At 42.1% G+C, this 14,296-nt stretch overlaps 1 protein-coding gene across 1 annotated transcript; it reads right to left on the bottom strand.

Annotated features, from left to right (window-relative positions):
- Window positions 1-1,664: 1,664 nt before the first annotated feature.
- On the bottom strand, window positions 1,665-12,017 carry LOC121879944 (techylectin-5A-like). Its single transcript, XM_042386773.1, has 11 exons — window positions 11,929-12,017; window positions 10,481-10,613; window positions 9,349-9,463; window positions 8,789-8,887; window positions 7,734-7,869; window positions 6,888-6,977; window positions 6,560-6,631; window positions 6,195-6,361; window positions 5,262-5,388; window positions 3,458-3,567; window positions 1,665-2,229 (listed from the first exon to the last, which is right to left on the bottom strand). Exons 2-11 carry the CDS (start codon window positions 10,568-10,570, stop codon window positions 1,991-1,993), a joined length of 1,245 nt encoding a protein of 414 aa, XP_042242707.1. The 5' UTR covers window positions 10,571-10,613; window positions 11,929-12,017; the 3' UTR covers window positions 1,665-1,990.
- Between the last annotated feature and the right edge of the window lie 2,279 nt (window positions 12,018-14,296).

Genomic DNA, 14,296 nt, shown 5'->3' with positions numbered 1-14,296 from the left:
TAAACCGGTTCCCTGTTTTCTATACGCAACAAAAGGTGTCGATCATGTTTGTTTTTTTAACCTCTTTATCTGGGATAGGAAGCAGATGCTTTTTTCTTTATCCCAGCCCCTGCCATTGATTCAGAGGAGCTTACCCTTCATGGTATTTAATGACTTTAACATAACGGCCACAACAACTATTTCCTTCCTCTATTCACTTCGCCACGTGTCATCTTTTTTTTTCTGTTATCCTCTTCACCACTGATCGGCACGTTAGCCGCTTGGGCGATCGGTCACGTACTCTGTCACGCACTGTTGGCAAGTACTGGGCATGCACCGGCTCCCGAATGTACCTGAACCTGCTCCAGTGTTGGTCAAGTCTTGTCTTGAAAGAGCTCACACTCGGTGCCGTCACAACACTCTCTGGCAGATTGTTCCAAGAGTTCACAACTCTCACTCTGAAAAAGTTTGCCCTCACAGTTTTCTGGACCTGCGGCTTCTTTAATCTTGAGCTGTGACCCCTTGTGGGGCGAGCGTCCGCCAGCTCCAAGTAAGGACACTCGACTGAGTAGTGCCCCTTGAGATGCTTATACAACTCAATTAGGTCCCCCCTTGCCCATCTGTAGTATAAGCTAGGTAAGTTCAGGCGCTCCATTCTCTCAGGGTAGTTGAGGTGCCGAAGTGCAGGCACCAGTCTGGTGGCCCTCCTTTGAACATTTTCAACCAACTGACAGTCCCTAGCATATCTCGGGGACCAGATGGGGTGACGGTACTCCAGATGGAAAAGCACTTCACTCTTGAAGATTGTTACGAGGGACGGACCGTTTAGATATCTGAACGACCTTCTTATAAGACCCAATAATTTATTTGCCTGATTTACCTTCTTCTTGCAATGGCTCGAGAACTCCAATTCATTGTCAACATACACACCTAGGTCCTTCTCACATTCAGTTTCAAATAGCGTCACTTCGTGACATTGAATCTCAGCAGCCATTTCTTCGACCATTCTTGAAGCTCACAGAGATCCTTCTGCACCTCTTCACAGTCTTACTTACTGGTCGGTCACTACTCCGAGTATATTACATCATTAGCAAGTACTTAGTGCACTAAGTATGTACTCACTTGGATTGTTGCAATCCAATTAATTGAGAATGTCAATAGGAGGGCCACATAACTGTTGCCGCGGCACAAGACTCGCGATTACACTACACAGGACATAAGGGGGATAAAATCAAAGTTTAAAATCATCTGAAAGTTCTTCGACCCCCCCTTTTGATATTCCTAGATCCGCCCCTGCAAGAGGATATAACTCCAAGGTGTCATGCAGGGCGAATATAAGGAATTTTTCTTTGTGCAGAGGGTAGTAGACATGTGGAATAGTCTATCAGCACAAACCATGGAAGCGTAAACAATACTGGGCAATATTACTGACATTGTAAATCCTCGTCACTTTATAGAATTTTCACTAGTTAAAAAACATTATCTTTTATAGATTTGTTTTCTTTTTAAATCTAAAGTTTAGATTCTAACAAGTCCATCAATGTTTTATCTTCACTTACCGACGAGTCACAAACTTGGCAGAACCTTTTCTCCCAGTTAATTGTATGTCAAGCCTTGGAAATTTTTATATAGATTACCATACATCACCACTAGTTATCATACATTTTGATAAAAAAAAGTAGGTATACCTTATAGTATTTTTATTGCTAGTTTTTATACATCTTACATGAATCCACAATGAGATATGTTATTGCTAATTATCATGAACATTGTACTTTGTCATATATCATACAATTATGTCAGTATACATTATGGTAGGCTATATCATCTGTAATTATTATACATTTCATTATTCAGACATATTTTTCACCACTGGTTATTATACATCATACTTGTAGATATACATTATGAAACTTAACCACTATAGTTACCAAACATCATTGCATACATTACTGTACTTCGCCATTAGTTATCATACATGTAAACATACAGTACAGTACTTTATCACTAGTTAATTATCAGACATATTACAATTGTGAGTGTTGAAATAAGCGGCTTTGACATTATTGTTACAAACGGTGGGTCTCATCTTCAACTGTAACTTGTTGAGGTTCATAATTACCCAGGCACCGTCGAATATATACCGGCATTTTGAGGCGATGGTACCGTCACTTTGGAGGTTAAAAGGGAGAAGTAATCCCGGGTTGTTGTACCACCATCCTCCGTGGTACGTCAGGGCATGGTTACTGCCTGGGGAATGAAGAGTTGAGAGTTGAAATGAAATGATAGATGAGAAATACTATGCATGCATATGAAACAAAGAACCGTGCAAAATTATGCCGCTGTTACTGATGAACAATTCAGCAATGTTTTAAGAACAACTTTGTAGAAATACGCAGTGAAGAACGATTACTCAAAATTTTATAATACTTTAAGAACTGTTCAAAATTATGTAGTTTTTGTACACCTATCAAAAAACTTAGGTGACCCTAGAATCAGATGGAAATGGTAATGAGCAAATAAGTACTGTACATACATACAGACACAGATGTATGTGACTATATAAGCCTAATATACCGTGTAGTGCAATGTTCTGTGATATAGACTACAAAATAATATCAACGGTCAGATGCTCTGTAGTACTTTAATGAGGAATGATAAGGGACATATATGTTGCATACATTAAGTAAGAAATGTTTAAAAAGACCTGATCAGAAGTATTGCCTTTCCCCAAATAACGTGTATTTACTGGAAAAAACTAAGATGATGCAAAAGGGCTGATTAAAATAATTAGAGGTTGCGGGGTATTTCTTCTTTACTCTTTGGTTTCGTCAATTAAATCCAAAACCAATATAATTTTATTATATGTATTGACTGCTTTTTCGCCCCCCTCCCCCAGGCCCCGATGTGGGTACGTGACCTGTGGCTGGGTGGGCTAATCCCCGTAAAAAATGTGTTCATGATATTTCATATTAAAAGTGTATAGAAGTATAGAATCCATCTGTTTGGCGCATAATACATATACATATAATCAACACCTCACCACGCCTGGATTCGAACCGACGTCCCACGACTGTGACCGGGAACGCTACCTACACTGAGTGAGATTTTGAACAAAATCAATTTTTTGGCCGAAAATGACAAAAATTGTAAGTCTTATGCTTTCAGGATTTTTGGCCAAAAAATAGATAACAGAGTCGAGGACTGCTTTTAGTATCCTGGTGGTCTAGAGGTAGCTTTCCCCGGTCACAGTCGTGGGCCGTGGGTTCGAATCATGGCTGGGTGAGGTGTTGATTATATGTAGACGTCCGCGTACTTTATTGGGCTAATGAAATATATATACACGAAAGCGCTTGGGATCTTCGTGTTTTCTTCTTTCCTTGTGGTTATCAGCATATATATATATATATATAATTTATGTTAACAAAAAATAGGTGAGTGGTCATCACCATCACAGAGAACAGGATGATAAACTTACTTGAAGGGTCGTTGTCAAAGTCCCACGTAGAGAAAGGTCGACCGTTAAATTGAGCCATGCAGTCATCAGTTAAACTAATCGTTTGGAAGCCTCCCACATCCAGCTTGTACCTGTACACATGATTGGCTGTTTTATGATCTTTTATGGCATAGATTACACTTGGAACATATATTTGGCTGGTCCTTTATAATATAATTCTGTTTAGGCTTAATTTTTTCGCTGTTTAAATACTGAACGTTAAGTACACCTTATTAGTTCCATATGTACAGTAGCTAAAACAACTATCTGCAGGTGGGGGTCGATATGCTCCGAAATTTTACGTGTGACTAGTGACAGCCCTCACATACTAAAATTTATTGTCCATGGTCTCATATTATTTCCCACAAGGTATGTACAGATAGTTGTTTACGTACATTGAAGAAATAATTGGCTTTGAGAAGACTTTTTTCCTTTATCGGGCATTAGCCCACCCGGGCACAGGTGACAGGTCCTTTTTAATGACCCACATCAAGGCTGGGGGCGGGGGAGGCGAAAATATAATAAAATAATAATGATTGTTATAAGCGCTCATCTATTATAAACAGCACTTGAACACTTGCTTTTATAACTTTTATTGACACCAAGCTTTACCGGAATACAGTACAGTATACGTGTTTGTGTTGCTGTATCGCTAATTCTATGTTGATTGACAATGCAAAAAAAAAATCGTATCTGGCCACCAATATAAGCGTTTCAACGAAATAAATAGTGGTATCATTAGAGCCTGGTGTTCTCTAGGGAAATAAATTTGTATTTTATTGATATTTTCAAGATATCCGATGGTGCCAACCAATATGGGGATCTGTATGAAAATTGCAATATCTGGTTAAATATTGTCCGATCTCAGTTACTGAGGTGACCATTTTTTGTTCTCATGACCAATTTGATAAATACAATTCTCGAAATCCAAAAAGGCTGCCCTATGGCACAAAATTCAAAATGACCGCCTGAATAGTGATTTTTGTAATAAGAATTTAAGCTGGGAGGATAATTCATTTTTGTTTGCTTTTATTCAATTGTATTTTATGTTCATCATAGTAATAGTGTCAACTTTGCTTCAGGCGTAACACTGGATGGATAAAACGTCCAAAATGATCGACTAAAACTTAAGTAGCTGCCAACTAGAGAGCGATGGAACCACAACATACAACAGTGATGTTTATACACAATTGTTCATTACAAATATTTAATTAACTTCTTTAAAGAGCAAAATAAGAAGAATCTCCGCAAGACCTCTGATAACACCCCCTCGTCTGTTCCACCCCCTCCTAAGGGTAAGGGTGTACTAACGAGGTCACCACCAGAAGGTAGGGTGTATTAACGAGGTCACCACCAGAAGGTAGGGTGTACTAACGAGGTCAACACCAGAAGGTAGGGTGTATTAACGAGGTCACCACCAGAAGGTAGGGTCAGAATGGGTCAACTTTATGCTCGCCTCATAGGTTACGACACTGTTATCGGCTCCCAAAATATTGTAATGTTAAAATAAATGTTATTCCTTCTTATATATAACTAATTCTCAGTTTCTTTCTCAGCTTGGCCATCTACTTTATACCAGTGAGAGTGCTGTGGCGGCACCGAGTGTGAGTTCATTCAGTACCAGACTTGACCAACGCTGGCGCAGGCATAGACAGATTCAGGAGCCAATATGTGCTATTGAGGGAACGAGCTTATTAATTATATATTTGTTTTATCTATGAGCGAGGCTTCCTCTCTATTGAGAGAGAGAGAGAGAGAGAGAGAGAGAGATATCACCATCACTCACTTTGTAGTAGGATTATTGACGATAAACTTGGACCACTTTGCCCATTTGTAGTAGCCCTCCTTAGTGTGGAAGTCCGCTCTCAAAATGTACCCCCTCGATGACGTCAAGGTGTGAAGAATCTCATTACCTGTTCGGGAAAGAATGTGAGAAAGACTTGTAGATTATGTTCTTAAAGTCATCCCGTTTTAAGACTATATTCAGATTCTTATTAGGGCTAGAAGATATAAACTCAGTTAAAAAAAATTCTTCAGATTTCACGTGCGTTTAAGACAAGACGCCATAACTCAAAGCTTGTCGAGGTGTCATGCAGAAATATCATTCATTCTCAATTGCTTCACTCTGTCTACCACACTTAACATGTCCAGTATTTGCTAGTATGTATATCACCATTATTATCTCTTCCGTATATATCCAGAATAAAGCTAACACACACACACACACACACACACACACCTCCCGGGAGATAATTGATGACTTAACACTTACTGAAATTGCTTACGGAAGAGGGACAATATTTACCGATTTATTATTTGTGGTTGAGGAAATGTTTTCTAAATTTCACCTAACAAATGAAATGTTTATTGAATGTTGATGTACAAGCTGGGGAATGTCCGGGTATGTTTAGTGAGTGTGGATTAATAACGAGGAAAAGTTTACTGGTGAGATGGTTTTTATTAAAAGTTAATTATTGGATGAAAAATGTTTATTGAATGTTAATTAATGCAGGAATAAATATTTACTGACGAGTGTACGGGGAATAAGGATATTAATCGTTGAGATAAACAATTTGGCAGTAGTAAGCCTAGAGGAACGATAATTAATCAATGGTCCACTGAGTTACATTACGATGTTTAATCAAATTCAATAAACTAAGAAACGGAGGGAGAGGTTCTAATCTACAAGTGACATGAATTAGCTCCGTGTGTAACTTACCTAAATAATACTCAGCCGAAGAGTTACCAAACCCAGCCTGAAAATCGTCCCAAGTGCGGCTGAAATTCTCTCTCTTGTCCTGGACTTGTCGGGAGACGAAGGTAGTCCAGCCTCCTCCTTCAGTTTCCATGTCGCACCAAACCTTCACAGGCTTACTACACTTACACCTACGGCAGAGAGGAGGAAAACCACTTGTCACATCATCTTAGCTAGTGTTAACACATTTCTAGAGGTGTTACTGGGAAGATGGGAGCTAATACCACCTCCAACAGCACCCCCCCCCCCCACAGAGATGATCAGACAGTCATAAACTAGTCCCTCTCTACCATGCGGAATATAATTACCGGTACTATATGAAGACTCACCTGAAGGGGTAGATGTCGTACACTCCACTAGTAGAGTGTCCCATCAAGAGAAGGTCTGCACAGTCTGTTGGTCTGAGATATGCAGGTATAACATTATTATTATTATTATTATTATTATTATTATTATTATTATTATTATTATTACGTGACCTATATAATATTGATGAATACAGAAAACCAATAAATGTGAACAATATGCAAATGACTTTTATAGGCATGATAATTAATAGAGAGAGAGAGAGAGAGAGAGAGAGAGAGAGAGAGAGAGAAATGTGGTGAAGTTCACTACTCGAGTAATAATACCCGAGCGGCCGAGGTGTTCAGAGACCTGTGCACGAAGGCCGTCGGTGAGTATTGGGAGGTACCATGCCAGGGATTTAAGGCGCCAGTACCAGGAGACGATGGAGACGATGACGACCTGCGAAAAGGGAGAGAGAGACAGAGAAAGTCGGGGTCAGGTACCGTACTTTGGCGGAGTCTTTGTTTACACATTTGTACTGATATAAGAACCATGGGGGTCTTTGTTTACACATTTGTACTGATAAAAGAACCATGGGGGTCTTTGTTTACACATTTGTACTGATATAAGAACCATGGGGGTCTTTGTTTACACATTTGTACTGATAAAAGAACCATGGGGGTCTTTGTTTACACATTTGTACTGATAAAAGAACCATGGGGGTCTTTGTTTACACATTTGTACTGATATAAGAACCATGGGGGTCTTTGTTTACACCTTTGTTTTAGATGTCACCACTCTCTTACATGTCCACCACCCCCTTCCCACCCCCCACCCCCATGGTCTTTGTGAAGCTAGCAGGATATTCTTCGCTCTAGACCTGCCTATAATTGCCGATGAGCTCTGAAGGCCAAATAACTAGATTGATCAAGAGATTAGTAGAGAGAGAGAGAGAGAGGGGGGTGATCTATAGCAAGTTTAGCGTATTAGAGAGAGAGGGGGGTGATCTATAACGAGTTTAGCGTATTAGAGAGAGAGATAGAGAGAGAGGTGATCTATAACAAGTTTAGCGTATTAGAGAGAGAGAAATCTTACTCTTCTCACGGCCTTTCTACCTGGTCAATAAAGATACACCTGTAATTAATAAAGACACCTAGACTCCTACACACAGATAGTGAGTACGGGGATGGAGGGAGGCGGGGGGGGAGGTCATACCTGCTGGAGGAAGAGGTGACGTTTCTGAAGTTGGTAATGCGTGATTCCAGTCTGCTAACACTCTCTATCTTCTCCTCTTTCTGGTCTCTGAGGATGACTACTGCACTGGTTAGATTCTCTTTCGTCTGCATCGCCTCTGTAAATACCAATGGAGTTTGTACCTTTACTTGTATAGGTAGCTGTGTCTGTCCCGATATCTCTGTAACACCTGTATCTGTGAAAGGATCTCTGTATCAACAATATATTTTCACCTGTACTGTACCTTTATAAGCACTAGATCAAACACACCTTCAAGACCATAAATATGCCTCTGTACCTGTCTGTATCTGTTACTGTACCTGTATTTGCAGCTTTGTATGGTGGCAAAACTCTTTTTATGGTTGTATTATAACTGTATCTGTATAATTAACCTCTAACTGTACCTCTTCCAGTAACTTGATTACAAGGTCAAACTTTGACTCTACCTGTATTTGGTACCTGTAAATCTTACCTGTAACAGCAATATATAACAAAGTGGAAGAGCACATCCATCTGTACCTGTATCTTTACAAATATAACTGTAACTGTGCCTGTAGGCTTATCTTTACGGGTACTGCTGGTAGATGACCCACTTGAGTACTGCTGGTAGATGACCCACCTGAGTACTGGTGGTAGATGACCCACCTGAGTACTGGTGGTAGATGACCCACCTGAGTACTGCTGGTAGATGACCCACCTGAGTACTGCTGGTAGATGACCCACCTGAGTACTGCTGGTAGATGACCCACCTACTGCTGGTAGATGACCCACCTGAGTACTGCTGGTAGATGACCCACCCTAGATGACCCACCTGCTGGTAGATGACCACCTGAGTACTGCTGGTAGATGACCCACCTGAGTACTGCTGGTAGATGACCCACCTGAGTACTGGTGGTAGATGACCCACCTGAGTACTGCTGGTAGATGACCCACCTGAGTACTGCTGGTAGATGACCCACCTGAGTACTGCTGGTAGATGACCCACCTGAGTACTGGTGGTAGATGACCCACCTGAGTACTGCTGGTAGATGACCCACCTGAGTACTGCTGGTAGATGAGGGCGTGTTGGTCAAGGATGGCCGTATAATGGAAGCTGTTGCCTGGGTGGTAGGTGTCTAGTCCTGCTTCCTCGAAGACTGGTGATGAAACGAACACAATTTTAACAGACAGACATATGCTACTTGATGAAGTACATACATACATACATAATATAATGGTTGCCCCTCTTGTAACGAGGATGGTCGGCCCAAGGGCCACCTAGGAGTGAATTTGTTTAATGATATAGAAGCTGTCGCCAACACAACAACGAGCTGCATGACCCAGTGTCAAGAAATAGTCCGAGAAGACCGGACAACTCGCCAACTGCACTGGCTAACCATTACCCCCGGAACACTTTTACGTAAAGAAACTTGCCTCTACAGTAGTTTCACTCTGCCCGGGGATCAAACCCGGTCCACTCGCTTGCGAGGCGAGCATGCTGACAGGTCGCCACAACATACATACATACATACATACATACATACACACATACATACACACATACATACATACATACAAATATATATATTTATATATCACAAACCACGTGATTACACACCTGTCTGGAAGGTTCCTTTGACCTGTTGGCACTCGGACAGGTGTGGCATCGCGACACAGAAGCTTTCGGCCAGTTTTACCAGGTCCGTCAGTACTTCGGGAGCCACGTGTACCGTCTGTTTGAGAGAGAGAGAGAGAGAGAGAGAGAGAGAGAGATAATAAAACACACAATAACCATCTTTCAACACTAAGAGGATTTCTGGTAAATATTTAGAAGTTGCCATGCACGGAAATTACTATGGACAATAGATTTGTATAGTGTATTTCATTATCTTGCTTCATACGTATTTGATCTTTAATTCCGGTGAAATGAGTAGTTATGACCCCCTCCCCCCACCCTATTTACCAACAATGAGGGATATTGTGGGGTAAAAACACGAAAAAAAAAAGTCCCTAACCAGAGAAATCAGAAGGACCTAACCTAACCTAACCTCCTAGCTGGGGTGGGTGGGGGGAGGGGGGACCTTGGGCAGTGTCATTCTCTTACTGCAATACCAACCATGCCGACCTTCACGATACTGACAGTCTGAATCACACCTTGGACTCCTTAGAAGGGAGAACACCATGCGCCCTTAAGATGACAAACAGCTGTGGTTTCGTTCTCAAAAACTCGCTGAATTACACGCCAATCAGCCAAGGAGGGACAACCTTTACAGACACACGACAACTTGTAACTAACCATTTCAAATTTTGGAGCTTGAGCAGTGAGCATATTCACAGACCTCCCGATGATTGGCTCACAAGTATCACGTGACAACCAAACTTACGCTGATTGGTTGGGTAATAAGTAAACAATGAATTTCCCTGGGATTTTTTTACTAAATTTCAGGGGGAAGAAAACAATAACCCGAGAAAACAGTAAATTTCCGCCATAAACACTGTAAATTATTCTCCTTTTTATTTCTATTCCTGTATAAGAATTAATATAGAGTTTCGTGCTTGGCAACTTCTAAATATTAATCTAATTTTTTGTAAAAACTTCTGATTGGTCAAGATATAACTATTTCCTTATTGATTAGTCACCGTTAGACTAAACATTATACATGATGGCAGTAAAAACAGCTAAATGAAAAGGTCTAAGATGTAAACACAAGTAACAAAGCGTACTATGCGGATAGTCCCGAGTACCTTACCTGTGTTTCGAGACCGCCAGCAGCCACGGCAGTAGTGAGGCCGCTACTATCCAACAACACCATCACTATCATCACCACCACCGCTGCCATCTTGGGTCTCTCAGGCAGGACTCTTGTAGCTACGCTTTTGTCTCTGTAAATATGTATTGGTATGACGGATGCTTGTGTATAGTACCTTTTGCTATGTTGATGGTTTGGTTAAGTTAGGTGAGGATACGTTTGGTTATTTCTATTAATACCTTCATAAAGACCCCTTGTAAAATTTCTGATGTTGTGAGTCTTTAAAGCATATGGCTGCGTGTGGTGTGGTGTGGTGTGGTTTGGTGTGGTGAGAGAAAAATAGCCGCAGCATTGGAGAGAGAGCGAGGGAGAGCCGAGGGTATGGTTTTATACGCCAGCCAAGTGAGGGTGCAGGGGGGGGGGGGGCTTTAAAATGCTCGAAATGGTGTGAAATTAAACTGAAGGTAAGAGTCTTACTCATTGTTGGATGTATTTATAGATCCCCGAATTATAGATTATTAAACCATAGAAATTTAGGAATCTTAATAGACAATGCCACAGTACTCACACCTTAGCCACCTCCTTGTCATGGGGATTCATCGACGGGAACATTGATTAGGGCGGGGTGGGAATATTGATAATATATACCTAGATTTTGCCAAGACTTTCGATAGCGTTTATCGTGAAAAAATGAAAATTAAACTGGATGGCCACGGAATTCAGGAGCGTCAAAACGTGGATCAGTGACTTTCTTTATGAAAATAACCATTAAGAAAAAGTAAATCAAAGCATCTAGGCTAGTGGGGCTTATAGGAAGGCGGTCACATACCTACACGGTCCAACCCTCGCATCGCTCTTCAAAAGTAAGGTGATTCCCCGTCTGGTTCCCGAGATATGCTTGAGACTGTCAGTTGATTGAAAATGTCCAAAAGAAGGCCACCAGACTGGTGCCTGCTCTACGGCACCTCAGTTACCCAGAGAGATTAGAACGCCTGCAACTGCCTAACTTATATTGTAGAGCGACTTAATACAAGTCTATAAGCACCACAGAGGACAATACTCAGGCAAGTGCTCATAGCTGGAATTAGTGGATGTCCGGCCCACTAGCGGTCACAGCATCAGGTTGAAGTAGTTACAAGTAAAAAAAAAAGTAGTAATCAAGGCAAACTTTTTGGTGTGAGAATTGTAAACTCTTGGAATAATCTGCCACCTCATTCAAGGCGAGACTTAACCATCATTGGGGCAGGTTCTGATACATTTTGGAGCCAGTACTTGCCAACAATGCGTAACAGAGATGTGACCGCCCACCCAAGTAGCTTACAAAACGAGCAATAGTGTAAAGTTTACACTATTGCTCGTTTTGCACTATTGCTCGTTATTTTATCCTTTACACTGTAAAGGATAAAATAAAGTAAATCAAGGAGGCAGAAGCAAAATTCCTTCCTTACCACGGCAGTAGACGTGTGTCGGGCACCCAGCCTGGTGGTACAATGAGAGGCCCTGTGGCAAGACCGTCCTGGCCGCAGATAAAGAGGGATGGAGCGTTGGGGGGGGGAAGGGGAGGTGACGTCAGGGAGTGGGAAGAAACCAACTCAGTGAGTAGTGATTCATTGCAATAAAGGAGAGTGAGGGTAGTGGTGGTAATGGGTGGTGGAGATGGGTAGTTGTAGTAGTGATGGGTATATACTTACAGTATACTTGGATCTATCCCTAAAAAGTGCTATCTTTTCACACTAAGTCTAAGACGTAGTGTTGGAATGTATGACCATATGTTTTGCCGCACAGGTTACATTTAGTTTTGTTCACATCTGCTTGAGGGACATACTGCTGAAGCAGCGCTTAATTCGTGTCGGAACACACCAGAACGACGGTCCGGTACTTTTAAATAGCACGACTTAAGTGTAAATGTAATCACATATCAATAACTACTGCCATCAGTACTATGTTTCTACTTCCTTCACCCAGTGTTCTACAGGCCTTAGCAATACTAAGTGTCTTGCCTGTACCACAAGCTCGGTCGGCTGCTTTGCAACAATTGTCTCTGGCTCACTAGAGTTCCACCACTTCTTATTTTACAAAATAAGTACTGTGCCGATATTAATTATATCCTAACATTAGTCTAGCAGTTACAACATTTTGTAAGATCTTGTCATTTTGTTACCTGCTCCATACAGATGTTTACTTGATACATCTCATAATGGTAGACAATGGATTGACTTGAGCCTGTTTATACACTTGCCATCTTGCTTCAAATTCATTAATTTCTTTCCTCAACAGTTTTTCTGGTTGTGTTTGATAGACCTTATTGTACTCAAGTGTCGTTTATAGACCCGAGTTTAACTAAGGCATCAACCCTATCATGTTCACTAATGCCTATGTGAGAGGGGATCCACAGCAGCTTGATCCTGACACCCCCGTCAACAAGACACATATGCTTGTGTCTGGCTTCAGAGACAAGCGGGTGACAGTCTGAGTTTAGGGTAACAAGAGCAAGTAGTGAGGATAAGGAGGCAGTGATGATGAGACTGTCAGTGGCAGTCTTCAACAAGTTTCAGGGCTGAGTATGGTAAATAGTTCAGTGTGTAGAGTGGATGACCTGTTACTAATTGTAGCTCCTGTCTCTATTACATTACCGTTAGGCTGAGTCGCAATGACAGCACCTGCAGCCCTCCCACAGACAGTGTTAAGAGAGCCGTCAGTGTAGATGGTCTGTGTGATGTTATTATCAGTCTGTAGGTTATGTTTGTGGTCAAGAGCTCTCACTTTGGCAGTGCTGGAGATAAGGATTATGTGTGGTCAGTCGCTTAGGCGGGTACGAGGGTGTTGTGATGTCGAAGGAAAACTGTCCGCCAGGAAGTGCTGCTGTGTCTCAGCTTTGCACAGGTTAAAGGGCTTTATTTTGTAAAGTTTGTCAGTGCCTTTCCTGTCAAGGAGGACCAGAGTGGTGGGGGAGGGGGGGGGTGACGGGTAGTGGGAGGTGATGGTAGAGGTGGAGGTGGTAGAGGCAGTGGTAGTGGTGACAGAGGTGGAGGTGGTAGTAGTGGTAGTGGTGGTAGTAGTGGTAGTGGAGGTGGAGGTGGTGGTTGTGGTGTGGTGGTGACGAAGGTGAAGTAGTGGTGGTGGTGTGGTAGTAGTGGTGGTGGTGGTAGTAGTGGTAGTGGAGGTGGTGGGTGGTGTGGTGACAGGTGAAGGTGGTGGGGTAGGTGGTGGTGGTGGTGGTAGTGGAGGTGTGGTGTGGTAGTGGTGGTGTAGTGGAGGTGGTGGTAGTGTAGTGGAGGTGGTGTTAGTGGAGGTGGTGTTAGTGGAGGTGGTGTTAGTGGAGGTGGTGTTAGTGGAGGTGGTGGTAGTGGAGGTGGTGGTAGTGTGGTGGTGGTGGTAGTGTGGTGGTGGTGGTAGTGTGGTGGTGGTGTGGGACATACACACAACAAGGTTAGCCTGGTGTAAGAACAGTACGGTGTCCTCAACATCCGGTCGCACTGTTGTTCACGATAAAAATTGTTTTGCAACTTTAGCTCTGTCCTCTGTCATTTTCTCTCCGGGTCTGCTCTGTTCTGTCCTGTACTGGCTTCCCCTGTCCTGTACTGGCCTGCCCTGTCCTGTACTGGCCTGCCCTGTCCTGTACTGGCCTGCCCTGTCCTGCTCTCACCAATCTTGGCCTTCTCTGCCCTGCCCGACTTACATCACTATCTAAGGGTTATAGTGTACACGTAGTACCAGTGTAATTGAGTACATGTACTGTAGTACTCATGGCGTGATGTTTACTAACCATTATATTGTTGTCACTACTTTTATCGTTGGAGACAAAAAATACTTAAA

This window comes from Homarus americanus, unplaced genomic scaffold (genome assembly GCF_018991925.1).
Source record: "Homarus americanus isolate GMGI-L3 unplaced genomic scaffold, GMGI_Hamer_2.0 scaffold50564, whole genome shotgun sequence".
NCBI classification, from domain to species: Eukaryota; Metazoa; Arthropoda; class Malacostraca; order Decapoda; family Nephropidae; genus Homarus; species Homarus americanus.
Note: the sequence above shows the minus strand (reverse complement) of the source record. Positions and strands in the feature narration are given on the sequence as shown.

Excerpts from the sequence above, each read along its gene's own strand:
- LOC121879944 (XM_042386773.1), bottom strand. The coding sequence starts at position 10,570 with ATGGCAGCGGTGGTGGTGATGATAGTGATGGTGTTGTTGGATAGTAGC. Across the intron at positions 6,978-7,733 it reads GTCACCTCTTCCTCCAGCAG|GTCGTCATCGTCTCCATCGT; the intron begins GTATGACCTCCC and ends CCCTTTTCGCAG. Across the intron at positions 2,230-3,457 it reads CTTTGACAACGACCCTTCAA|GCAGTAACCATGCCCTGACG; the intron begins GTAAGTTTATCA and ends TTCATTCCCCAG.